Genomic DNA, 26,979 nt, shown 5'->3' with positions numbered 1-26,979 from the left:
TCTACCCTTTGTTCCCTGTCTTTTAACCAGTTCTCAATCCATGAAAGGACCTTCCCTCTTATCCCAGGACAACTTAATTTACGTAAGAGCCTTTGGTGAGGGACTTTGTCAAAGGCTTTCTGGAAATCTAAGTACACTATATCCACTGGGTCCCCCTTGTGCACATGCTTGTTGACCCCCTCAAAGAATTCTAGTAGATTGGTGAGGTATGATTTCCCTTTAGAAAAACCATATTGACTCTTCCGCAACAAATTATGTTCATCTGTGTGTCTGACAATTTTGCTCTTTACTATAGTTTCAACTAGTTTGCTCGGTACTGAAGTCAGGATTACCAGCCTGTAATTCCTGGGATCACCCGTGGACCCCTTTTTAAAAATTGGCGTCACATTAGCTATCCTCTGGTCATTGGGTACAGAAGCTGATTTAAATGATAGGTTACAGAGTACAGTTAGTAGATTTGCAATTTCACGTTTAAGTTCCTTGAGAACTCTTGGGTGAATACCATCTGGTCGTGGGGATTTATTATTATCTAAATTATCAATGTGTTTGTGAAACACTCGGGTTGTAAACACCTCCAGAGAGATACCACCACCTGGGGGACTCACATACACTGTTTCAAAATATTTTTTCCAGAAATGAACAGACAAAGACAGGGCTTTTGTTTTTAAAAAAGCCTGGGTTTAAAATGACTCAGGGACTCCTTTCTGATCCAGCAAATGGGTAGGACCTTATGTCCAAGGAGGGGTCCAACCCTTGCAGAAGGGTTGGAAAGACTTTGGTCTTCTAGGGCCCCATATGACTGAGGGTTTGGTAAACTTTTTGTATATGTATAGGAACTTGTATTGTTTGTATATGTTTTATTTGTAATGCTTTTATCTTAAGTATAAATGTTCTTCCTTAGAAAGAGCTGTGTGGTAACTTGTAACTTCCAGCAATACACTGGAGGGGGGGGGTTAATTTCCTCACCAAAGTAAAGCCTTTAAAAATTGTGCAGAAACTCATAAATGTTCCTCTCCACAGAAATATTTAATAAAAAGTGAAAGATTTATATGCTCTGAGAAGAAGCCTTCAGAGAAGAGCAATGCATAGGATCTGGACTTTAGGCAGACTGGCTTCCTGTGGATATCCCAATGTAAGGCAGGGAGGTGTGCAACCTTAAAATCCCATGCGGCGGGGAGAGAGACACAGTTGGCCACCCAGGAAAGGGTATGGCAGGGAGCCAGAAACCTCAAGTGGGTTCCCTCAAGGGACTATGGAGGGGGAATACAAGTGCTGAAATTGTGACATCATCTAAAGCAGGTAATTATACAATTTATTCCAAACCCCCTCAGTCAAAAGCTGCCTTGTGCCTTGAAGCATGAGGGTTTATATACCCTCCTAGATTTTGGAAGAAGGGGGGTTATTCTGGATATTTTCATTATCCGTATAAATGCCCAGTCCTTTAAGAAAAAAAAACTGCTAAACCCAAAGTTAATCTCTTAAATCCTTATTTAAGCACCTAAAACAATTGTTATTTAGGTATATAAATATGCATTTGGGAACATACTTCTGAGCACCAAATTTTACAAATTTTGCCCATAGCATTTATTTTACATTATTTACAAGGTTAAAACATAATAGAGGAAACAAAAACAAATAGATAATAGAGAATCTGCATCATTGCAAATCTAATGAATAGCCTAGTAATGCTAGCACAAACTTTTGTTATAAAGAAAAGAAATAAATTAGAAAAACTCACAAATGACCCTTGATAGAATTCAAGAGTGACATCCTTACATACAAACTGGGTACCAGTATAGGAAATTTACATAAATCTAAATACTATGGATACACAAATAAAGCAGCCTAACATAGACTAAAGCTAAAGCCTATACATCTTCACTGAGATATAAAGATCTTCTAAACACTATGGATAAATATTTTGACTACATTGACTTTTTGTGAGCCCTACAATTTCTCTTTCAAGTATTTTTTTTATTGAGCATACCTTAGCTAAAATTAAAATGTGTTAGTCTGAATTTTCTTTTAAATGATCTTGCTTCCCAGACAAGATTTCCCAGGCTCACACAGCTTTAATCTCAATACAATAACCTAACTTCTTTTATACTACATTTCTTCTATAATGCAGCAACTCAACTTTTTCATCACAGCTAAAAACTGAGTCATTTTTAAATCAATTTATTTTTCAATTTTAAAAAAGGAATAGTAAAAAAAATGAAAGTTTAGGTATATGCTACAGCTTCTCAGAACTTTGTGGAGGTGTGACCTAATCCTAAATTTATGTATTCCTTTGTTAGACCCAATGGCTTCTTAACATACAGCCTTGCTGAGATATTCAAGCTAACTGCTCCAGAGAAAAGCTCTTCTGATTGCAAAGTTCTTGATAAAAATAACACTTTTTTTAGAGCTACTGACCACCGTCTTTGGAGCAATGGGTGGCCCAAACAGGAATTTACTGTTCTGTATATATGTAATTTACTGTGTTTTTATGTATGTAGAACTGGCCTTAATCTGGGTTGAGTTCACAGATGTAGTATTTTGGGGGAACACTAGTTTTTCTGGATCTTATAGATATTTTACATTTAAAATAATTCATCAAACTCTTTGCTACAATTTGTAATCTCTTACTAAAGGAGTCTCATGACAAGAACAGCAGTATTTGACTTGACAAGGCCGAGTGCTATTCGTTCTTTACTTTAATGTTTATTAAATAACATGTGAATTTGCAGAGTGGACCACCACGGAACTCCTTTGCACAGGTGATTCTGCAATTGTAATCCACTGAATTGTCCTAATGTTCACTGACCCCCTACATTTACCTTAACCACACAGATTTATAAAGTGTGTGAAAGAATACAAGATAGCTCTAGGACTTTTTATGTCTGTACTTTTGAATGATATGAAAGAGAGAGAGAGAGAGAGATGCACTTATTCCTCCAATATTTTTGCAGTTTTGAATTCTGAATTTAGCTCTGTCATCTGCAATGGATACCTATTCTTCTATTTTGCATCTTTTTCTGTGTTTTGTGCATGTGCATGCATGTGTGCATATTTCAAGTTCAGCTATTTCTAAACTTCCTTCACAACCGAATAATGCATCTTTAATTATTTTTCCTCTATGAACTGGTATTAACAGTACATAATTTCTTTTAATAATATTAGATATTGAACTTTGTCACCTGAAACAATTAATAACTAATGTCTATAAACTAGCACCCAATTTCATGCAGTGTAAATATTTGTCTAAGTAGGAACATAATTAGGTAGGAGAATACTGAAGGGAAAGAAGAACTGATCAGAATAGATTAATCTATTAAAAAATTGGCTGGGGTTATTCCATCAGCAACTACACATTTGTTAATACTTTTCACTAAGTGTACTACAGTGCTTTACCCTCTCCATATGCACCACTTCTCCATTCAGACAATTTCAGTTTTCAATTCTTTCTTTCCATGATATCTTATCATTAATGAACAATGGGCCCAATACTGCATGCCTTATTCACTTAAGGCCCAATCCTGCAAGGTGCTGAGCATTACCATACATATACCACCAAACCATTACCATGGGAGCTGATAGTATCCATTGCCTTCAGGAGCTGTTCAGCACCTTGCATGAACAAGTCCATATCGAAATCAACATGACTACTCCCATGAGTAAACAAAACAGAATATGGCCCAAAATAAAACATTTTTCTTGATAAGTTTGATGCTCAAAGAAAAAGAAAAAAAAACAGGATAAAATCCTGGCTCTATTGAAGTTAATGGCAAAACTTGCATTGTCTTCAATAAGGCCAGGATTTTACCCCAGAGCCTGAAATACAAACCTGCTAATTTTTTGTATCAAACATGTAAATGTATGTTTCATCAAACCACTTTTATGTTTTGCTGGCCTTTATCTTGTGTCAACTAAAAATTCATAATACCAGTTTTGACTGAAGGCTGGCTTTAATTACAATTTCCTTTACAGGTCTCAACAGCTTTTTTGTATCATGGGAAACCAGAGCAATTCTTTCTATCATATTCAAAAAGAAAATGAAAAGGTTGGTAAATGTATAAGTAATCTTAACTGATTCATTGATCTGAATACTTTTAAAGTAATACAGTAAGTATTTCGGTCACACTTTGAAGTTAAGCTTGGAGCTCAGTTACATCCCCTAGGGTTACTTTATAGCCATTAAGAATATGTACCTTTTATCTGGTGCCTTCAATTAATTGAATTTCAAAAATATTCTCAAATGTTTTTAGAAAATCATTTAGTTCCTGGAGGACATTCCTGTGTGATTTATTGCTACAGTAATTAAAAGCACTGAGTATTACACTGGTCACTGTTGGAACTCCTGTCTGCCCTTGGCAATACTTTGGTTTAAGTTAAAACATATAGTATACTTGAGAGACTTGGGAAGCAAAACAACAACAACAAAAAGAAAAATCTTTTCAGACTGCTTCAGAGTTTTGGTACACTTTTATAAATAACCTCTTAGAGTGATCACAATGATATTTACATGAAAATTATCTGCAACCATAATTAAACTTTTACGTTAAACAATTCAATAATGAATTTCCTGTTATGGTAAATTATTCCTGACTTCGCAGATTATTTTTCTGTAGTTATAATCAGTGTCATAAAATAATTTTCAGTTTTACACATTATTCCTCTGAAGCAATGATTGAGAGCTTTCAGGAAGAATTAAAATAGCTAATTAGAATAATTTAGTAGAAATTGTTCATCCTATTGAAAGCTAGTCTAACTGAAAAATATAAATGTTGCTTTAATTGTATCGTTGTTTTACAAGGCAATTGATTCTATCCTGCAAACCTTTGTGTGAAAAGTCTTTACTTGCGTGAGTAGCACCATAGTCAATGACACTACTCCCACAAGAAAGGATTTGTAGGATCAGGCTACTAGTCCTCTTTGCTTCTAGTTTTATTGCATCTTCCCATCGATCAAGGACCTTATTCCTGTATGCTTTACTTAGGGCTCCACTTCAGTAGGACTACCCACATGAGTAAGGTTTGTAGGACATGGCTTATTGTGGCAAAACTCCCATCACAGTCAATGATCCTGGTTCTGTGAAGCTAAGTATCCTGGGCATGAGGCTGAGCACTCTCACTGCCCAGTTACATGAGAGAGTGTTAAGATGATTGAGTTTTTATACATATAGAATGATGTTATTCCCCTATCTGATCACAATTCCCTCCACCCACTCATACATAAAATGTAGCATGAAAGCCTTTAAACTGTCTAATTGTAATAAATATTATCTATGCTGAGATACTTCTAAACACTATGGATACACAAATAAAGCAGTCTAACATAGACTTTAGAAAAGAACTATTGCCTGCATGAAGCAAATTATTTTTAAACATATATCTTTGTTAAATATAAAAGCTTCAGAATGACCTGCCAGTAATTAAAAATTCTTGTTTTACATTTTAACTATACAATTCTGTACACAAGTGTGGTTTTATGGATTTTGGCTAATGCAGGTCAGTGCTAGATAAACGTTGCATATTTAAATATACACATTGGAGTCATTGTTCAAATGAATAGCCTTTCCTTTTTTCACAGAAACCCCTAAAGGTTTTCTAATGTATTTCAGTCTTTTGAACATCACATCATGAGCTTCATATGAGGAAAGAAAAATAAATGTCCCTTTTGCACATTAAGATCAACTTTGCTATTTTGAGATGAGCGCAAAACTGTGTTTCAAAACCATAGGGGAACTAAAAACAGTTATAGTGAAAACATGATTGCTTATTTCACCATCTTAATATATCCTAGATGATCTGGTTTGACTCTCCCAAATATCCTAGCTATTTAAACAATTTCATTTGTTTCCTGATTAGATAAAGGTTAAACTCACTGTTTCTGGGGCATTCCTCATATTGTGCATGAGTTATGAGCCTGGTGTATGTTTTTAGCCCTTGTCTATATGTGATTCAATATTCTGTAAAGTAAAGGCAGAAAAATGTAAGAGACTAACCTTTATCTTATCAGTTCTCACAAGAGGAATGCCTTAAGGGAACATGCAGGGTGCTGCTTCTAGAACTGGCTTTGGCAAGTCAGTAGGTGTCCCTCACTCTGTCTGGTGCTGTTGGAGATGCTGATTTTCTAATAACATGTAAAACTAAAGTTTTAATCACATTTTTTAATAATTAAAGAATCCTTTTTCACAAAAGAGGAGTATTAGCATCAGGCCTTGTCTATCTTGAGATTGTAGCCATTGGTGAAGCTTTACCAATGCAGCTGCTCCAGTACAAACTGCTAGAATACATTCCTTGTACCAGTATACACTATTTTGCACCTGTTCAGCAAGGTGGTAACCCCAGTTTGAAAGGAAGGTAAAAATGTCACAAAATATTCCTGTGCATCACATCTATGCTAGAGGTTTGCACTGGTGCAACTACACTGGTAGATACACTGGTGGCAAACACTGTATCTCCAGAGTAGACAAGATCTCTATGTCCTCAGCAAATTCCCATTCAGGTCATTATACCCTGTTTACATAAATTCCCACAGAATTCTGCTTTACTTCCTGTCCTAATGGGTTGTACAATGGTGTTGCACATGGTAAAAAGTGACAATGTCCCCCACAGAAATGGGTGTATTTCAGTCATGTATGAATATGTAACTATATGAACATTATAGGCCTTCACCCATTTTTACCATCTACTCACCCACTCTACCATCACTAAGATAATGAAAAATCTATTATTTTGATCCCTCTGAAGTAAAGTTGCTATACTAATCTAAGATGTTGTTAATAATCATTAATATATTTAAATTATCTCTTTCTGAAATTACCAGCTTCACCTGGTTGTTGTATCAAGTGTCAAGCAGAGAGGAAGACAAAGCAGCAGGTACCCCAGCCCTAGAGGAACTGAAGTATTTTATCAAATTATGTTCAAGCTGCTTTGCCAGCACAAAAATGAAATAACTATTGGAGAATGATAGTTTGGAAAATAAGTAATGGGATGTGGGTGCTGAAAGGAAGTATCTCTCCTTCTTGGTTGATAGTGGCAGGTACAATCCTTGTAGATATGTAGGGAACTACAGAAGGACCCAGTCCTGCAGTCCTCCTGGAAGCAAAACTCCCACTCAAGCCAAAGTGACTTTTGCTATTCAAGATTTAGCTCCAAATCATCACATTTAGAATTGGGAAGGAATTTTAAGCTACCTCATATTACTAGCGATCTTGATCTTTCTCCAAAGCCTTGAGCCTGGATAATCTTTCATAATCAAAGGAGTGTATCCCACAAAATCATCTGTTTCTTGTTGCTGGGGCAAATGGAACATAGTCTTTTCCCCTTGTCTTTCATGTGTATGAATCCAGACAACAATATGAAGTCCATCTCAGTCCAGTCCAAAAGGATCAGAATCAGCCTGGACAGAAGGAAGGGTGGGGGAATGCCATATTATTCTGAAGAACATTTTCTCACTTAGAGCTTACATAACTGAATATTCCACCGAATCATCTTTATAAAATATTGAAACAGATTGCTTTTCTTTGAGAGCTATTTGGAGAGGTAGCCTCTACGGATTAAAAGATAAACTTTTAGAAAGCAGAAGAGTGAAAAGGGAAAGTAGAGAATGAAATGGAGAGGCTCCTTAGCACAAACTTAGGCTCCAGGCAATGGCTTTATCAAATAGAATAAAACCTTCCTTCCACACATCCACCTCTCTTCCATTGTCAAATTAAAACGAGGCACCTCTCCTACTATAGGGAAATTATCAAAGGGGACAGCCAAAGGAAGGGTCTGTGCTCCGCTAGCATAAGCAGATATGTCATCTCATGGAACTAGAACGGAGCCAAACTAGTCATTGGAACATGAGAAAGGTATTGCTCACGTTCCACTCAATGGGAACTTGAGTGGGAAAGTGCCTCCCACCTTTGGATTTAGGTGTTTTATGTGTTCGATTAAAACACAAGGACTTGGCTAGAATTCTTCAGGTAATGGTAGGAATGCTAGCAATATCCCTAGTAATGCTGTAATGTTTTCTGAAATTAGATATTTACATTATGTTCTCTGAAATTAAGCTAACAGTGGGAGGGCAAATCAGGAACCATGTTGCGATGGTTTAGTTACTTTGTTTTAAAGTGCAAAAGATCACTACGTGACTGTTTACAACTATCCATTATGTGCAGATGAGAAAAATGTGTTTTTTCTTTATTTCCTTTATTTGGTGGTTTATGTGCCTTTGAAGCTGCTTTCGCAAAGATAATCTGAAAAGACCCTTTTCTATTATAACCTTCATCAAACTTAAAATGCCACTTCACCACAGTGGGCAATATGTGTTGAACTTTGTAAGTATAGGTACATGTAAATGACACTATCATGACATAGTTCCGGCAAAAACAAGTTGATATGCAGAGTTGCATATTAACATTAGTGTTCACGTTTTGTAATTACTATAGGAAGATAATAGATTACAAATGGGCTTTCCCTCCCCTTTCTCAGACTCTCATCCCCAGCCCCTCCCATTCTCAAATCATTTGGTATGATACACTCGAATATTATTTCTTAAGGCTAAAGCCCTTTTCTCCTCTTCTTCCCTATTGAGACATCTGCTATAGCTTATATATTTAAACACAAATGATATTGATCCTCCCCAGACAAACAACTTTCTGACAGTCTTGAGTTCTTACACTGTTGAACAACCAAGAAAAGAAGGCGCGGTTCTGATGTAAAACGTAAAATACAGTATGCCACTGAAGAGTTGCAATATATATCAGCTAAGTTTCCTTGAGATTGCCCTGCAGTAATAGTTGATTGCCCTGCAGCAACACCCCAGCCTGTAGTAAAAGGTCATTATCCTACATGTTATTTTAACATCATGAAACCGGGTGACCACTGGCAGTACCCCGGCCCTATTTGTGTGTAGCAAGTTCACAGTCGAATAACCTCGACTTTAATGGGTCACCCCAATGGACTTCTCCTTAGAATCCCAGTAAGCTGTTGCCCATCGTTGGAGACTGTAGGACAAACAAGAATAGGAAAACACTAGATGAGCACATAGCTTTCCTTTCTAAATCTGCTGGTGATTGAACTTCCGTAGCTTTGGTACCACAGCTACGAGTCTGCTCCCCTTGAAATCAATGGGAGTTTTGCCATTGCTTTCAATAGGAACAGGATCGGGCCCCTAATAAAATGCTGCCAAGGATTTTCAACTGATGAGAATCATTGCAGGGTACTACAGAACTGAAACGTTCTGCATTTGACCATTGTCTTTCTTTTATGGATCCAAACTGGACAGAGGAGGTGAAGAAAGGTGTTTTTCACCGTCCATGTGTAGCTGGGGGATTGCTGCAGTGCATGGTACCTGAGATCTAGAATACTGACCAAGCAATTATGGAAAAAATTAAGGCCAGTAGCTGAAGAGGTCCAGGCACACATTCTCTACTTGCACAGGTAACGATGCCCTTTAAGACCAACTCATCAAAAGAGAGGGAGACTAAAAAAGAGCTGTCTGTAAATTTAGCGTCTTGCAATCTTTACTTGTACAGATAAACTATAGTTTGGATGTGTGCGCAGTTAATCAACTCTCTGGTAGATGGTTGCCTTACAGCGTGTACAACCTGCAGATCATTAGGTTAAATGGAGGACATTCGTGTCCTTTCAGAATCAATTCAATTATTGTTTGCAACAAGGACAACATTTGGAGCGGCAGCACTACTTTTACTAACCTGCTATTAATTATGGTGTCCCCCTCTCCATAAGCAGCTTTTATAGCTCGATGAATCAAGGAATGCTTGGATCCGTTTTCAACGGAAAAGTTGAAACTCGAGTGTCTGGTCGTGTTGGAAAGTGTTAATCAGTAGGAAAGAGTGTGATCAGTGAAGCTATTCACTTGAACGTCACTCTAGTACAGGGGGTTAGTGAAGTGATTGTGGCGCCTAGGGACTGAAAGCACTATTCCACTCCAGTCAGGTATTATACACTGAGAAATGTCTACATTAGTTCTCTATAGCTCTCTGCAAAGTGAGTCACTGCAGACAAGAGACGACATCCCCTGCTATGGAAAAGCTCTCGCTAGAAGATTTTAGTCGAAGCCTGGCGTGATCTCAGGTAAAGAAACCTTCTGCTTGTTTTGATGATAGGGCTTTCTTTCTTTCTTTCTTTCTTTCTTTCTTTCTTTCTTTCTTTCTTTCTTTCTTTCTTTCTTTCTTTCTTTCTTTCTTTCTTTCTTTCCTCAGAGTCTGCTTCACCAGCAAGCCAGCTGAAAACTAACTGCTAGGCAGAAGAGAAACTACCTGTGATAAATCGTTTGGCTTTGTGCAGTCTTTACCTAGGACAGAGTACAAATATAATCTAGTATGCATGTTATTTCTTGGGAAAGGGGTGTGGATATTAGCGTATGTTAAGGGAGGGCACTGAGTTAAAATTTCTGGATTTTAGGTCAAACTTTGAAAGGAATCGAATTTGATCTTGCAGTAAGAAAGTTTTATCTGCACATTGAAGTATTGTAAAGCTGTTCATTGCCAGCAGCTCGAAGAGGGTAAGGAGGGAGCGCTTGAATGCCTAGGAACCTGCGGCACTTTCGAAAATGAAAAGAAAAATCTTGTGTGATCTTCGCTTTGCTAATGCAATAGTGGCTGTAGTCTTTGCGCAATCTAGAGAGCATGGAAATGTTATTGTACAATAGAGTCCACCCAACCGTTCAGCGAGTGCATATGTTCTGTTTCAGCTGCTCCTGGATGCTGAAAATGTGCGTGTGTGTATCTTGGCTCGAGTTCTTAAGTGTTAAAAGTTAATAAATACAAAGACTAGTGTGAGAATGTGATCCTTCTTCCATTGATCTAGATTGTCAAGAGGATTTAAGTAAAGACTATATATAAAAGTGTTCCAAGTGGATACGTTTAAGCAACTGATTTTACATGTAGTTGTAACCTGGGTAAATTAATATTAGAGATGCCCTTTTAGGCAATCATTGTGTATGTCATCATAACTCTAGAAATCACAGATCATAGTGACGGCTTATAGATATGTATGTACAAGAGATATGAAAAACTCACTGTCCCTTGATTTAGACTGCAGTGTATGTAATTACACTTCAGATACACTTTTTACAAAATCTACCTATTTAATGTCAATACCGACTTTATGGGAGCTAATTCATTTGAAAATGTTGCAGGCTGCCCTCAGTTTCATGTCAGATCCCAAATGGGCAACACGTAGAGCTTCACAACCTTTGTCAGACACTGAGTCAAGGTTGTTTAAATCTTTAACTTGAAAACAAAGCAAACGTGACCGAAAGATCTTACTAACGTCTATTTAGCCCATAAGTATATATCGTCTCCCTGAAATATTTAATGGCGAGGCAATGACACCTCCAGAACAGAAGGAAATGGGCATATATCCAGTGAAACTGTAGCTGTATAACCGCGGCTAGATCGCGTCCCTGAAGACGTCCATCAAAGCCTTAGCCTTAGAAGAGCTTCCCTGTTTTTTTACCTGCTGTGGCCTGTTCAAGTATCACGATGTTTCCTTCTTGTTTCATGTTTTCATAATAAAACTTGTCTGAACATTGGCTCCAGTTTCTTTGAGAAGAAGAAAAATCAACCAGTTTGTAGTAACCCTTTAAGACATACTTCATTAAGCTTTGGCTCTCAAAGATACGTTTGTGTCTGTACTTTTTTATCTTGGGAAACTCTGGAGCACTTCTTGTTGATTTAGACGGTTTTACTTTCTTTAACTTAGCAAATAGCTCCGGTTGGTTATTTTGCTCAAGTGCTGTTAACTCTTTTGTACAAAAAAAAGGGCTTGGCAAGAATAATTTTTTATTACATACCAAATGCTTGCATTTTCCAAATGCTTGGGGATATAGCCCACAGCATTAATCGTCTTTACTTGGCTTTGAACAGTGTTATGTTGTTCATGTGCAAGAGCCACAAAGATTTTAAATCATTGCGGGACTTATTGCTCTGGCACTAGAAATTCATGATGAAATATAACTTCGTTGAGTTTCTCATAAAAAAAAGCATTATTTGTAGACTGTAAGTGACAAAAGAGCAACACTGTAACAAGGTAATGCCAGTTTTTATAAACTGTCCGTTTTATGATGTAAATTATCAAAAAATGTTATAGACAGTTTTCGTGGGAATACCCTTTGGTACTAGTATAATGCTGAGTTAGGGTAAAGTAATGTAACAGGCAGACTAGAAAAAATTACAGATGATTACAGTGATTAATAAGGGAACCTTCAGTGCAAAAAACCGGGTATCAGTGGATTTGCCTGGTACAGGGTAGTGAAAGACAATTGTAGATATACAAACAGACAAGGAATATAAATGTTGAATCTGCTCTTGTATTGTAAAGATTAATCGACTCATCTAAATATCAATCCTGCTGTGTTATGGGTGTCACTGCTGGGTTGACGTCTGCAGTAGTATCAAAAGAAAAAGACAAGACATGCAGTTTGAAAAACTGTATGATTGTGCTACAGCTTCTCAAAACAGTTCTCCAGCTCTATCAGCTAATTACAGTGCTTTGCACAGAGCCACTCTTGAGATAAGTGCAGCTGTTTTCCTCCCCAGCACCAGTTCATAATATTCCAGGGTTTATGTAAGCAAAAGACAGTGCAAATCTCTTAAGGAAGATCATTTTTATACATTCGCGGATTTTTTCAATTATTTTTTCACAAAATCCTCTATAAGGTTATACATTGTGTTATCTGTAATAATGAATAACTAAAAGTAGCATTGTGTTCTGGAAACGCTGAGTAACTGGAAAGAATAAGTAAGAGTTTCATTGTAGCATAAGCCCCAATGGCTAGTTTATTATTATTCATAGAAAGAAGGTGATATTAGCATCGCAGGTGAGAAAAGAATAAACACACTCTCTCAAGAAATCAATACGGAATTCAAAAACAATTATTAATGTCATTTGACTCCTGTTCTTTAAGCATTTCTCCCGGCTACAGACACTAAACTGTCTGAATAATTTGCATTTACTGTGTCTATTTGTTTTTTGGGAACTATTTAAGACGCCTTAGGACACCGCTTGTTGTAGTCTAACCCAATCCTAGAACTAGTATTTTCATCTGTAAATTAAAGTAATTACGCAGCAGATACTGTATTATGTGTACTGTGGTCTCCAGATAGTCATCAATCACCCTCAATCGAGCTGTCAGAGTGGGCAGATTCGTTTCTGGGAGGCAGTCTTCCAGCTGGGGAGAAGAAGAGAACATCATCATTAATTAGAGTGTGACCCTGGGGCTATTCACATGTCTGAACCCAGGAATCTCTCCGAGCAAGTCTGCACACCATGGAGCAGCACGCCACTGCACCATCAGCCATGGCTCCAGCGCAACGAGCTGTTCCCTAGTTCCTCCAAAAGGCTCACGGATGCCCGGCTAACTTGCTGCCACATTACTGCCACTGGCAGCTTGTTGTTCTTTGGAGCCTTAGTTTTGGTAATTTACTCCCTATAAATTATTGACAATTACTACAGCCACAGCAGAGGTCACTTCCTTAGAGAGGAAAGCCTATGGTGACGACAGGGTGACTTCCAATGCCACATTAGCTGCTTTGCGATGCCGTTATACTCCTCAAAAAGGAGGGAACTGGTAGCCTGGGTGAAGCGAGGAGTGAGTACAGATCATGGGGATTCGGTATTCTTTGCAAGGAGATTCCTTCCCCCTGTTTATTTACCATGACAGGAGTATGTCAAAAGTAAACAAGTCTCTTCTGCATGGGTTTCCAACAATAAAGTTTCACAAACTGGATTATTAGAACTGTAGGGCAGTGTCAGAAACTGCAGCGCTGCACAGAGCGGGTAAAATGGTTCTGCCTTTCGCCTTTCTGTTCTGACCAGCTCCTGCAGTGCAGGCACCCGGAGCCCCGTGCTGAAGGCGCCCCAGTTCCTACCGAAATCAGAGAGAGTTGCGGACGGTCAGCCCCACATGGAATTGGGCCTTTAATCCCTACTCAAGCAACACGCCAACTAAATCAAATGGGAGTATACTCTCAGGAGCGAAACTGCGGGGTTTGGATCCATAGGGCGATTTAAAATACTTCTCATGTATAAACGGACTCTTTCTGCTCCGGATCCATAGTGGGGGAGCTACTGAGATGAACGAAATACAGTCTAAAAGCGCTTGAAAATAATGAAGGGACTGATCCTGGTACCATTGAAATCAATGGGAGTTTTACCATTGGCTTCAGTGGAGATAGGAATAGGCCCTTGATCTGTAAAATGATTTGACCTGCCATGCTCCCACAAACAATAACGTTTAAGTTATATCCTCTAGGTCACCCGCCTCTGATGGGGGAATGCTACGCTTCAAACAGAGTCCAAGACACTGATGAAAGCTATTTTAGTAACTAATCTCAAAGGGCAGAGTTGAGGTGATATCAGGAGAGCTATGAGTGTGCGTTTTCCCAGAATATCGGGTAAAAAGCTGCTGACTATAATTTTTAAATAATTTTTGTAACCTAAAACGACAAACGGTTCTTTCATAAATTCTCCATCCAACAACATAAACTATCATTGTTCGAATCCGAGCCTGTATTATGGCAGCACCTTACTGCCCCATTCACTTCAATGCATGAGTAAAGCAGGATCGGGCCCTAAAGAAGGTAAACGTTGACTTTTCTAAAAAAATTACAAATATTGATACTGCAATCAAACTCTTTTCGAGGGGAACACCCATGTCTTCAGTCATTGCCTGGAACGTATATTTATAGTGTTTTTAAATTTAATCGCACATCTGGACTAAAGGATGCAAAGAAAACAAAACTGCATGCAATGTGGTTTATTGTCAGTGTTACTGCTAATTTTAACTGTTGATTACATCGTAAATGAAGACTCACTCGTGTGTCTCTTCATATGTCTCGTTTGTAATTGAGACTAATTATTGTGGTGGGGTGGGAAGAAGCAGCTGCTCATTAATTAATTTCTAATTAAAAGGGTTTGCCATCCTTCAGTGTCGAAGGGGAAAAATCTTAGTTGGTGTAATATTGATTCTTGAGATCAAAACCATTCATAGTCGTCCTACAGAACCATATTAAAATACTATAAACTCAAGTATCTGATGTTTGAGTGCTCTCCAAACTCTGCTTTGTATGTTCTTAACTCAAACTCAAACCTACCACAGATGAATGTTAAACTTGCAGACTGGTCAAATTGAGTCAGTCTCTGCTGCTTATAAAACGTGTATCTGAGTTGACCTGTTTGAACTACTTTTCTTTTTTTTTTTCCATCTGTGCAAAATATTTATTTCTGTCGCCACGTTTGTCAATCTCTGAGTCCACTTGTAGAAATTACTTCTAGTTTGCAGCTGTAGAAAAAAAATGCTACATTCATCATACATGTTTTTCAGTTAAAAAAAGTTTAAGATTCATGTAGGTAAATTAAATATGGTATTCTGCTTCGTCCTATAAGCATCTAGGAACCTGTGGTTACCAATCAATTGGTACAACAGAGCAGAGCAAGGCTGCAATAGCGTGCAGATCAGACGTCTCTCCTTGTTTCTAGATAACTGGGAGCCTCTGTACCATGTCATATCCTCAGTTTGGATACCCTTACTCTTCTGCACCCCAGGTAAGACTCTATTGTCCGCAAACGTTAATTGATTGAATTTCAGTCATTATTGATTTCTACCGTTCAGTGATAAAAGCTGCAGTGTTCCTTTATAGTATGTGAAAGCGTGCAATTGGTTAAGCACTCAGTCTGTTTATAAGATATTTAAATTTGTGGGCATATTTGTAAAATGAAAGGAGCATACAGTATTTAGGGTGTTATGGAGGGGCTGGAGGGGCGGGGAAGGCTAGAGGAAAGGAGAAGGGGTATGGAAACACTCCAAGAATAATATTTTATCTTCCGGATTAGGTTTACTATTTACACACTTAAAAGGAAATTACTGAAATATCTATTGTAGAAACATAATGGGATATTTGAAACCCTCAGGTTAATAATAGATGTATGTAGGGCTGTTACAAATCTGCAGTCAAAATAAATATGCATGAGTGATTTAGAAAAAAAAGGTTTAAAAACGCAGATGGGGAGCATTGTGCTGCAAGTGAAGACAAATGATATCAACACTTTGTACAATCCATTTTAAAAGTTACTTTTAAAAGCATTTAATATAAGCAGCCTGAAAACCTGATGTAGCCGCCCCTTTGCAGAGATTTTCATTAAACGCTTAGAGTTTTGTCTTCTTTTTTAACTGATAAAATATCTAATCTGTACATTTCCCGAAACCTTCATTTCCTCTGCCTTGAAAGGAAACAAATGTGAAAACTTAACTGCAGGTTTTAAAAAGTTTTCCTCTTTTCCCTTAGTTCCTGATGACCACCAATTCCCTGACAACTTGCTGTGAGTCTAGTGGCAGGACTCTGACAGATTCAGGCACTGCAGCCCCGGCTCAGACGCCAGTCTATTGTCCTGTATACGAAAGCAGGCTGTTAGCCACAGCCAGACATGAGCTCAATTCTGCAGCTGCCTTAGGAGTTTATGGAAATCCTTACACAAGTACCCAGGGCTATGGAAACTATGTTACCTATGGTACTGAAGCTTCTGCCTTCTATTCTTTGGTAAGCAACCCTAGAATCTTCTTGTCACTCATTAGTAAAACAAATCCCAGCTCAAAAGATTAACGAAAACATATCTTCTCGCTTCTTGGCTTGCGTGTTAGAGTCCCTAGAGGAAATTTGTGTTCTCCCCTCTCTTCTGAATTGGAACTGTTCACTAAGACTAAAATTCACGTGCTGTTATGTTTAGATTGCTATACTAAGTCAGTCATGTTTTAGGACAGAGACCACTTTAAGTAGTTCTACTAAATATCTAAATACTGGTAGTTCTTTACGAAAGCCTATTTTCTGACTATCGACGCATAGCTCTGCCTTTTAACTCTCTCTCTAATGTTAAAGTATGCTTAACAGTTACCTGATACTACAGTTAAAAGACAGTTCTGTGAATCTGATGAACGACACTAGAATGAACGATATAGATAGGTTGGTAGTTCAAAGTTGCATATACAGAGGTGCAGAACAATCGATATACCTTGGAATGAGCTTTTTTTTTTTTGCCATGATTATAGCATGGGTTAATGTGTGTATTGATTTCACCGACTGCTGAAATTCTAGACCTTTGCTACAGCCAGAACATATCTTACTGTAAGACCACAGCAGTAAGTTGCCATTCATCTTTCATCTCTTTTTCACATTGTATTTCTGATTAATTAAAGGAGATAGTTGTGAATAGCTAAGATGTCATTAAAAGTTGAAACGCTTGTTGTCACTTTCTAGGTCATTGTTTTATAATGTTAATAAATGAAATCTGCTCTCGGTTCTGTAGAGAAGGAAACTATGAATTAAGCTTTTTCTAGTTATTTCGGTTGGGAGAATACCTGTTAATAAGAAGGGAAACAGGTTCATTATTGCAGTCAAATACGAGGCAATTGTTTTGGAGCCAAACTGCCGTGGAAAACAATGTATTCCATAGCAACACTGTAACATTTGTGTTACATTTTACCATAAATGTAACAAGTCAATTCACTTCCCTTAACTACTTCTAAGGAGAGAGACTGGGCGGCGGGGCTGGGGGTGGGAAGTGGTGAAAGGACACGCTCGATTTTGTGTTACAGAACAGTTTCGACGCGAAGGATGGGACTGGATCTACGCATGCGGGCATTACCCAGGCGGCTGCCTACTATCCCTACGATCACACACTCAGTCAGTATCAGTATGACAGGTAAGAAGCAAACAATTAAACACATGTAACGAAGAAGGAGACATTTTAAACAGTGGAACACTGTGTCGGTTTAACAAGGAATTATTAATCAAGGTAAGGCAGATAAATAAATAGTTAGGCAAAATGGAAGCCTGCTTTTCTCCTTTGACAAACCTCACATTTGTACATTACCTGGAGACTGAAGAGGGACCTACTGGGCAGGCTGCTCAAACAGTGTAGTAAAAACCAAAGCTTTATTCTGAATGTTGACACTAAGTCTCTAAATTAAACATGGAGGGGAGGGGCGGAGGAGAGGGGGAGGGACTGGCTAAATACCCACACATTTGTGTTTGTCAGCACCGAGCAGTGTTGGTGCTGTGAATGGCTTCGGACTTTAGCAAACTATGTATCAAATACACTACGTCCCCCTTTCCTGCATGTAATTCAGTCCATTTCATTATTCTACTCTAGTCAGCTGAATGTTTTAACAAATGTGGGAGTAGCTTTGAAAAACTCAAATAATGAGGCCTATATACCTTGGCAGTACTTGAAGAGATCATGCCAATTTATCTTGGTTCTCTCATCATATTCTCCAGAAACTTTTTCTAAGTGTATGTTTAAACACATTGTTCTTCCAACCCAGCACCTGGTCCTTTACTTTTCAAGGAGCTATACTTTCCACTAGTCAATTTTTTTTTTTTGGTATTAATTAGTTTTTCCTATATTGTGTTAAATTGAACAGCCCTTTTATCTTCGGTATGTTTATTAGTTTTAAAACAGCATAAAACCACTTAAACCATCTCAACCTTTTAAGCCCACTGGGTGCCGATGACCTTTCCCGGATGATGTGCATTAAATATTCAGGTGCAGTCCAGTGTCTTCTGCGTCACGTTTTTACAATTTCAGGAACAAAAGGGTCGGAGAGATTACTAATAAAAGGAATAAGGAGGAAATATATTTCTGTTAACAGTTACACCCTGAGGTCACTTAAATGTATTTTATTTGAGAAGGATTTATCAAACAGCTGAAAAGCAGAACTTTTGTGTGCGGGTCTGTGCGTTTCTAAGATGTTTCTGTCACACAAGTTGTTAAAATGGACTTTGCAATTTACCTGAATAAAAATAGACATTTTCTTTTCTATTTGTTCTTCAAAGGTTATTGCATAATTGAATTAAAACATTCCGTATGCCCAGTATTCCTCATTTTAAAATGGTATGTTATCATTGCTTCTCTCTTACCACTGAATTGTTGGGGTAAATCATTACTAAAAGCCTTTTACGGCCCCTCAGGTTTTGATACAGTATTCTTCCGACACTGACTAGTGCTAGAAGACGGTACCACTAGTGGTCTCTCCTAGGACCTGGTCCAAGACCCATGTATCTTTCCTTTGGCTTCAGTGGGCTTTGGATCAGGTGCCCAAAGACCACCTCGCTGTATCTTTGACATGATCTTCATATGGTGTGATTTATGTCTTGTGAACTACAGGTATGGCACTATGGACGGAGGCACCCGAAGAAAAAACGCTACTCGTGAAACCACCAGCACGCTGAAGGCCTGGCTGCAGGAGCACAGGAAGAACCCCTACCCCACCAAGGGCGAGAAGATCATGCTGGCCATCATCACCAAGATGACCCTCACCCAGGTCTCCACCTGGTTCGCCAACGCCAGGAGGAGGCTCAAGAAGGAGAACAAGATGACCTGGCCTCCGAGGAACAAGTGTTCCGATGAGAAGAGATCCTACGAAGAGGAAGAGGAGGAAGAGTCACAGGAAGACAATATGAAGAACGAGAAAAACGATGGTATCTTATTAAGTATACATTTACAATTAACAAGCAGAATTCTAGAGTAGCCAGATCAGTTTTCAGTTTCCCCTTTGACTGTTTTTATCATGAATGTTGTTGCATGAGTGGGTAGGATATACTTATGAATTGCACATAGCCTAGAAACATACCTACAGAATTGCAGTTGTAGTCTTTATTAGAAATGACCTTTTAAACAGTACCCCGGATCTTTAGAGATGGTGTTACTTTAAAGAAGCGCTGCGGTGCTATTTATTCCGTATGGTTTACTGTTTTCCCATTCCTGCAGAGGCCACCAGCAAAGAAGAAAAAGAGCTGGAACTGAGTGATTTGGATGACTTTGACCCCATTGAGTCGGAAAGCTCAGAATGCGAATTGAAACAGCCCTTCCAGCACCTGGAGAGCAGCCAGCTAAGGGCAGCCGACACATGTGCTACTAATCATTGCAAGGAGCCTTCTCTAAAGACACCGATCCCGGCGGCCACTATTGAAGAAGACCTGGAGAGGGCTAAAAACTGTCTCAAGAATGTGGTGGACGAATGTGAGCAAGACTTAACCAATGTAAGGCAGAGAAGTTGTGAGTCCAAAATGTGTTTTCAGCAGGGGCAACAAATATTGGAGACAAAACCCAGGATTTGGTCCTTGGCTCACACTGCCACTTCTCTAAACCAAACTGAGTATCCTTCCTGCATGCTGAAACGCCAAGGAGTATCCTCTTCCGTTGCAGTTTCTGCTCCTGTTAGTGTCATTGACAGACATCAGGATTCCCCAGTCACCAATCTCAGGAACTGGGTGGATGGGGTGTTTCATGACCCCATATTCAGACACAGTACTTTGAACCAAGCTTTGAGCAACACAACAGTTTCCTGGGCTACCACCAAAGGGGCTATTCTGGAAACGGGATCTTTAGGACGCTCAATGGGGAACAGTACTAACGTGCTCAAAGGCCAACTGTCAAACTTATCCCACCAGGACTCAAATAAAGAATTTCTTGCATTTCCCAAATCAGGAAGCAAAATGTTTTGTTCTTAACAACACCCCAAGTGGCAAAGAACTTTCTAACACCTGAAGAGTGGGATACACTGAAAAGAGATTTGGAAGAATTTAAATTTAAATATAATTTTTTAAAAAATAACAAAGATAAGGATTTAACGTTCAGTTTGCTTAATTAAACAGGCAGACTTTACTCATTGCTGTTTTGAAGAATTTCTGTTGGCGGCGACTTTAAGGGATCAGTGTCCTAAAAATAATTTAACTCCATGTCTAAAAGCACGTACTATAGTGTAGGCGAACTTAAAAGTTTACATCCAAAAGTTTACAAACGAGAAATTTAAATTCAGATATTTAATTTAAGGCATGCCAATATTAGTTATAAAGACTTTTCAGATTTTTTTCCTTCTGATTTCATTGTTATCATATAATTCACAAACGGCACTTATACCAAGTTTACACTATTGCACAAATTTACCTTGACAAACATGTTTAAAAAGTATGTTCACTCCAATAAATTGTCTGTTTCAGAAGTAAAAATTAGTGGTGGCGTTTTGCATTACAAAATAAATATGTTCCAGTTTTAGAATGTGTTCATAGATGTTCTAGTAATTTAAAGAAATGTCAAGATGATTGCATTAATACTAGAAAAAAATCATGAAAATATCAACAAATCATTAGCATAACTGCAAACAAATTTATTTAAATCAGAAATACTAATACTTTTTCATTGGGCCTTATTTTTTTCTCTTTCTGTGTGCGTAAAGGAATCCAGGATGTTCTAAACTCGGAGATCCTTGAGCAAATAACGGTCTAAGATTTCTCCTTTAAACAGATAGTTATTGTTATGCTTTTAAGTACAACACTACATTTACCTGGTTGTACTCTGTTGAAGAACGCCGTGTTAATGAATACTGTGTGTTACACTGGAATATGGATGTCCAGTCTCAAGAGCCCTTCTCTGCTAGAGAAACACAGGGCCATCCATCATTACATTTGTTGAGTTTGACAGTTGTCACCCAAGAAAGGAGCGGGGAAAGAAAAACAATAAGAGGAATTAAATGTTCATACTTTAAACCAATGATAGATAGATAGATAGATAGATAGATAGATAGATAGATAGATAGATAGAAGTGTAGTTGTACTCTAGATTTGCTGAAATAAAGGGGGAGAAAATAGAAGAAGAGAAAAAAGACTCCAGCTGCCCACTAAGGGTAGACAGTGTCCGCCGCATAAACCTGAGAAGGGGGAGGTGGGATCTTGGAGAGCAGGCTGGGGAAAATCACCCCGGGACCCAGTGTTTGCCGCTGTGGCAGGGGAATCTCTTTTTATGAGTGCGAAGCAATTGATTCACATGGAAAATTTGATATTTTAAAGAACCGTTTTAGCTTCAAGCTCCTCTGATAGTATGAAGAATCGTTGATTCTCCATGAATATTTCAGCACTTCAGGACAGATGCTTTACCGTTTTGACATTAAATAGAGTGCAGCCAAGAGAAAGAGCTCCTTCTCCATGTGTTTCAGGAGGTCTCGCTGCCAATTTACCAGTTAAATAACAAGCATTTTAAACATTTCCCTTTCAATCGCGGAGTAGAAACAAACTTTCTGTTCCGCGGGCCGGGGAAAATAAAGAAAAGATAAACCAAACCTGATAGAAATAAGAAAAATAATCTTCTTAAGATACCAGTTTACAATCCAGAGGAGCCCTATCTACTGATGTGGGCAAGAGTTAAACGCTCATAATGGGACTAAAGTGGGAACATGAAAAAAACCCTGCATCCTTTCCCATACTTTCTCCCCCCAGAATTAAAAGAAAGACCAGAAATGAAAGTGAGCGCTACCCCCAGGAGTTTGTAAAGAAATCTCGAGACAGCAACTACAGTAGTTAAAATATAAAACACACTAACCCGCAAACTTTAGAGTGAGACTGGTTAGTGCAGCAATTGAATAAAGGAATCTGGGTGTGGGGAGTAGATCAAACCCTTCCCCTCTCTGAAAGCAGCTGTAATTGGATTGTATCCAGTCATATTCCCTGTCATTGTATTGACTTTCGCTCTCTTGGATGATATTATCGAGATCACTGAACCTCGCTGCTGATCTGGCTGTCAAAAGGCTGAGACAGGAGCCCCCGGCCTGGAAAACGTGCATCAGCCAAGATAATTTGAAGTGAAATTTTCATTTTGACAGTAAACCCCTCAATTTCTAAAGGCTCTGCACCCAGAGATCTCGGTGGCAGGGGGAGGCTTTACAGAAAGCCACGTCTTAAACTGAAAAGGGCAAAAGAACTCGAATTAGTTGTAATAGATAAAAGGGCAAAAATAAAGAGTCAAGGGTACTTGACAGTAATAGCGAAAGTGGAGTCTCTGGGGAGAAGTGTTCTCAGCTAGATGCTGGGCCGGCAGGAATTTTAATGCAGCAGGGCGGCCGGAGAGCTTTTCAGTGAAGCCTTTTAGACAAAGCAAATTTTTTAAAAACCAAAATAAGGTAGAAGAGACGAGAGGGAAGGGGGCGCACGTATTCCGCCATCAAACCAGCAGTAGAAGCAAATGGGACAGTAATACGCATAACCACCATAAGAAAAAATACTGGCTTCTGTGGTAGCTATGTTAAAGCAAAAATGTACATGTGTGTCTATACACGTGTTATTGTATATGTAAGTACGTGTGCACATGCTACTGATTCGCTGCAGATTTCAAGTTCGGTGGTGCTATTGAGGATATATGAGGGCGGGCTGGGGGGCGAAGATTTAATTATTCATTACAATGGTAGCCAAATGAGTATTTTCAGAACAGAAGACAGATGTAGAGACAAAGTTATGGAGTAAATATAATTCAGAAAATGTGTTTATCTAAATCAGCTGTACCACATAAAATCAACTCATATACGGAATGCTAAATTATTCAAAAATACACTTTCTGTGTATAATTGCAGGAATTTTACCCTCAGAGGAAACAATAATATAGCATTAAAATTGGTCTGATTTCTATAGAGTTCTTTGGCACCTTTGCACGTATTTCGCGGCCGGGCTTTTGAAAAAATGGTAACAAATACTCCAAATACTCTTGGAGATAATAACTGACAACACTGACTTACATTCAAATCTGGAGAAAGAAATCCTCAAATAATATTTAAAATAAAGGCAATAAAATTCTGTTCGAGGCAAAAAAATTCCAATATTATAAATTAGAAAATGCTTTACCCCTTAATGCTGTGTCACTGTCATTGTAAAACAAGTTTGAATAAGTTTGTACCCGCTATCTAACAGGACCTGATTGCAGTAGGCTACAGGTATATAGGATGTTCTTTGTATGAAATCAGAATTTTGTTTTGGGGTGTGTTTTTTTTAATCCTTATCTAGAGATTAGCAGTCAGGCATAACAGTTCATTCAAAAGCATCCAGAAAGTGTGAACAAAAGACTGTGAGAAATTAATCTTTACTATTTTATTCAATAGCACAAGTCAAAGATCACTTTCAACTGTTCCTCGGCTGTTGGGGGGGGGGAGGGAAGGGAGGCGCTAAGAAAGAAAGCCATATAACTTGGATAAATATACAAAGCAGAAATATAAAGAGGGGATTAAAAAGAAGGGAGAAGAAAGAAAGAAAGAAAAACATGGAGAAAACGGTCTGAAACTGAGAGACTCTAAATCATTCAGCCATGGCAAATTCAAACACACAAAGGAGGGGATGCTAAATTAACAGTGCTTTTTACATAGAGCCCAAATAAAACTGTAATCAGCGACGCGTTACTTTTCATTAAGCGAGTTTGACAGCAGCATATTCAGCCTCGACAAGGGAACAGGAGCGAAGAAATATACGGCTCTCCCAGCCCGAGTCATAAGATAATTCCTTAAGCTCCATTAACAACTCTTAGCCGCAGGAAATGGGCTCCCTGAAAACATCTCCAAATCTAAAAGCTTTATCGACCTCTCAAACCTCTGCTGATGGTTCTATTTTTTAAAAAAACTTAAGGGAGAGACGTCCAGCAAGGTAATAGACTTTGACACAACACCTTCTTAACTAGAGAGAGAGAGGCCGAGAAAACGAGACCTTAAATGATATTTAAAAGGCAGCCAATTAAGATTTAAAATGATTGTCTCCTGAGATTATGCATGTGATTTATGTCACCTACTTTTTCCCAGGCATGCATGCAAAATTGCAACTGGGAAGATAGCCTGTTCTTTAAATAATATTTTTTTTAAAAAAAAATAGTGGCAATTAACTATCTGTAGCTATCTCAAACAATTTTAAATATTAAGCTAACAAGAGGTTGAACTTCAGATATTCTGATTGAAAGAATACATTGCAACAGTCACCTCGTTTATCTGTAGTCAATTAAAAGACAACCAAATACATCATACAAACATTTTCTTTTAACTTTTATGAGCATAATTTTAAATAAATGTTACTCTGTGTTGAGATCTGACTATTAAAGACTTTTAATTAGTACATTTCTCACACAACAGAATGAAATAGCTTTCAGTTCATCCACAGAGTAAGAAGACTTTGTCTTTACAGGATTTGGAATAGCACATATATTCAAGGTAGGTTGGTTGTGAGGGTACCTCAGACTTAATAAAGTCTTAGTGATGTATATTTACCCTTTGTCACTAAATCTGTCCTTCAAATAATTCGAAATGTATTTCTTGTATTGTATTAAATATCAAGAAAAGGTAACTTTTACTTTAAGACTCCATCCAAAAAGCCCTGAAAATGAAAATAAGGGGGGAAATTCGGGGGGTTGTATTGGAAAGATCTCCAAATAATGTGAGTTTGGGAGTGGGAGATGGCAGCAGAGAAAGGGAATCATTCAGAGCCTATGTGATCAGACCCTCCCTTGGATGAGATCTAATCACAGTCTGATGGGGCTAGGACTAACTTTCAGCATTAATGCTTTTTTTGTGGCACTTGTGAGTTTAATTCCCACCTTTACCTTTGTAAATGTAAACCTGGAAAAGGGAGGTTTTTATGGCCAATACTCTTTGGTGTGTGTGTAGAAGGGACACATTATCTAGATTTTCTACTATGTGCTAAATTTAATATTTAGCATTTATATACCATTTTTCATTCCCTTTACACACATTAATTCTCAAAACACTTCTGTGAAGCAGGTATTATTATACCCATTTTACAGAAGGGTATACTGAGGCATATAAAGGTTAAGTGACTTGCTGAGGTGATTCAGGCATAAAGTGGCAGAGCCAGAAATTAGAACCTGGGCATCCTGACTCTCAAACCCCTGCTGCAGGCCCTGATTCAGCAAGGCTCTTAATGCCTAACTTTAAACACATGAGTAATCTCAGTGAAGCCAATGGGACTACTCATGTGATTAAATATAGGCACATGCCTTGTTGTACTGGGACCTTAAGCACTAAATACTCTTATACTTTAGTTAAGGTTTTGTTTGTTTATTTGTTTGTTTTTTAAAGATTTGCTTCTGCACCCACTGAGGTTAAAGCCAAAATGTTCACTAAGAAACCTAAGAATGGTATTCACCAAAGCAAGTATCCTAGGCATAGAGCCCAATAACTTAGCTCAATTGGAGATTCCAAGGAGAGGGGTGTTTGCTAAGCCCCATGTCTTTCAGACAGTTTGGCACCTAAGCACAGGCTGCAGTGAGGCACCTATTTACACATGCAAGTGTACACAGGTATTTGTCTGTGTACTGATAAAGCATGTATCCTGAACCCATGACAAGTGTCTATATATGCTGTGCCGGGCATAGGTATAGGCTGTGCATAGGCATGAACCTTCATCCACACTGCCCTCTTTTTGTATGTAACATTAATGCTGATGTTTCAGAGGCAGTATCCCAGAGTCCTGTTTGTCACAGGAGACACTGTTGGAACCACCTTGCTATATGTTGCTGGAACTGTATGTCACCTTCACACATTTGATAACAGCAGTTTCCTGTTATCTCTCCCTTTTGTCAAACTGCATTCGAGACATAGAACAGGTCTGTGAAAATGTGGATCTGTTCCTGCTGTTGTTCGTTGGACACATATTCATGTGGTGCAGTACCAAATACTGGGTGGAATCGGTTCAAAGAGATTTCAGACAGCAAAGACAGCTGATTCTCAGATGGGGAATGAAATTCCACTTGGGACCCATGGAACAGATGTGTTGAATAACAGAACTGCAATGGTGTGATAATGGGTGGAGCACTGCTTCTGGTCCTGAAGAACCAGCATAGTGTGGTGGCCTTGGAAATCTGAGATGATGACCAGTGGCTTCAAATCTTCAGAATGAGGAAGCAGAACTTCATGGAATTGTGTGAGCAGCTTGCAGAAATCCTAAAGAACCAGAACACTTGATTTTGGAAATGGATACCAGTGAAGATGCAGGTAGCTATCACCCTTTGAATGCTGGTAACACCTGAAAATTACTGGTCAGTTGCCAACCAATTCAGAGTTGGGAAGTCAACTGTCAGTATGGTGGTTGTACAGGTTTGCCAGGCTACCAGTACTGAGTTGCCATAACCCAAATCCCTGAAATTATAGCAGGATTTCAGAGGATGG

General features: G+C 38.5%; 1 protein-coding gene and 1 non-coding gene across 2 annotated transcripts; one reads left to right on the top strand and one right to left on the bottom strand.

Moving 5' to 3' along the window:
- Window positions 1-958: 958 nt before the first annotated feature.
- Window positions 959-1,074, bottom strand: LOC119852400. The gene has a single exon (XR_005291652.1). It is a non-coding gene; the product is annotated as a U5 spliceosomal RNA (small nuclear RNA).
- Window positions 1,075-9,910: 8,836 nt separating this feature from the next.
- IRX4 (iroquois homeobox 4) lies at window positions 9,911-20,999 on the top strand. The gene is made up of 6 exons (XM_038389850.2): window positions 9,911-10,070; window positions 15,387-15,545; window positions 16,286-16,537; window positions 17,590-17,696; window positions 19,161-19,474; window positions 19,764-20,999. The coding sequence occupies exons 2-6, from the start codon at window positions 15,501-15,503 to the stop codon at window positions 20,504-20,506; spliced, it is 1,461 nt and encodes a 486-aa protein (XP_038245778.1). The 5' UTR covers window positions 9,911-10,070; window positions 15,387-15,500; the 3' UTR covers window positions 20,507-20,999.
- The last annotated feature ends 5,980 nt before the right edge of the window (window positions 21,000-26,979 follow it).

The sequence above is a fragment of the Dermochelys coriacea genome, chromosome 2, assembly GCF_009764565.3.
Source record: "Dermochelys coriacea isolate rDerCor1 chromosome 2, rDerCor1.pri.v4, whole genome shotgun sequence".
Lineage (NCBI taxonomy): Eukaryota > Metazoa > Chordata > Testudines > Dermochelyidae > Dermochelys > Dermochelys coriacea.
This window is presented reverse-complemented; position numbering and strand designations above follow the sequence as displayed.

Excerpts from the sequence above, each read along its gene's own strand:
- IRX4 (XM_038389850.2), top strand. The coding sequence starts at position 15,501 with ATGTCATATCCTCAGTTTGGATACCCTTACTCTTCTGCACCCCAG. Across the intron at positions 16,538-17,589 it reads CTTCTGCCTTCTATTCTTTG|AACAGTTTCGACGCGAAGGA; the intron begins GTAAGCAACCCT and ends TTTGTGTTACAG. Across the intron at positions 17,697-19,160 it reads AGTCAGTATCAGTATGACAG|GTATGGCACTATGGACGGAG; the intron begins GTAAGAAGCAAA and ends TGTGAACTACAG.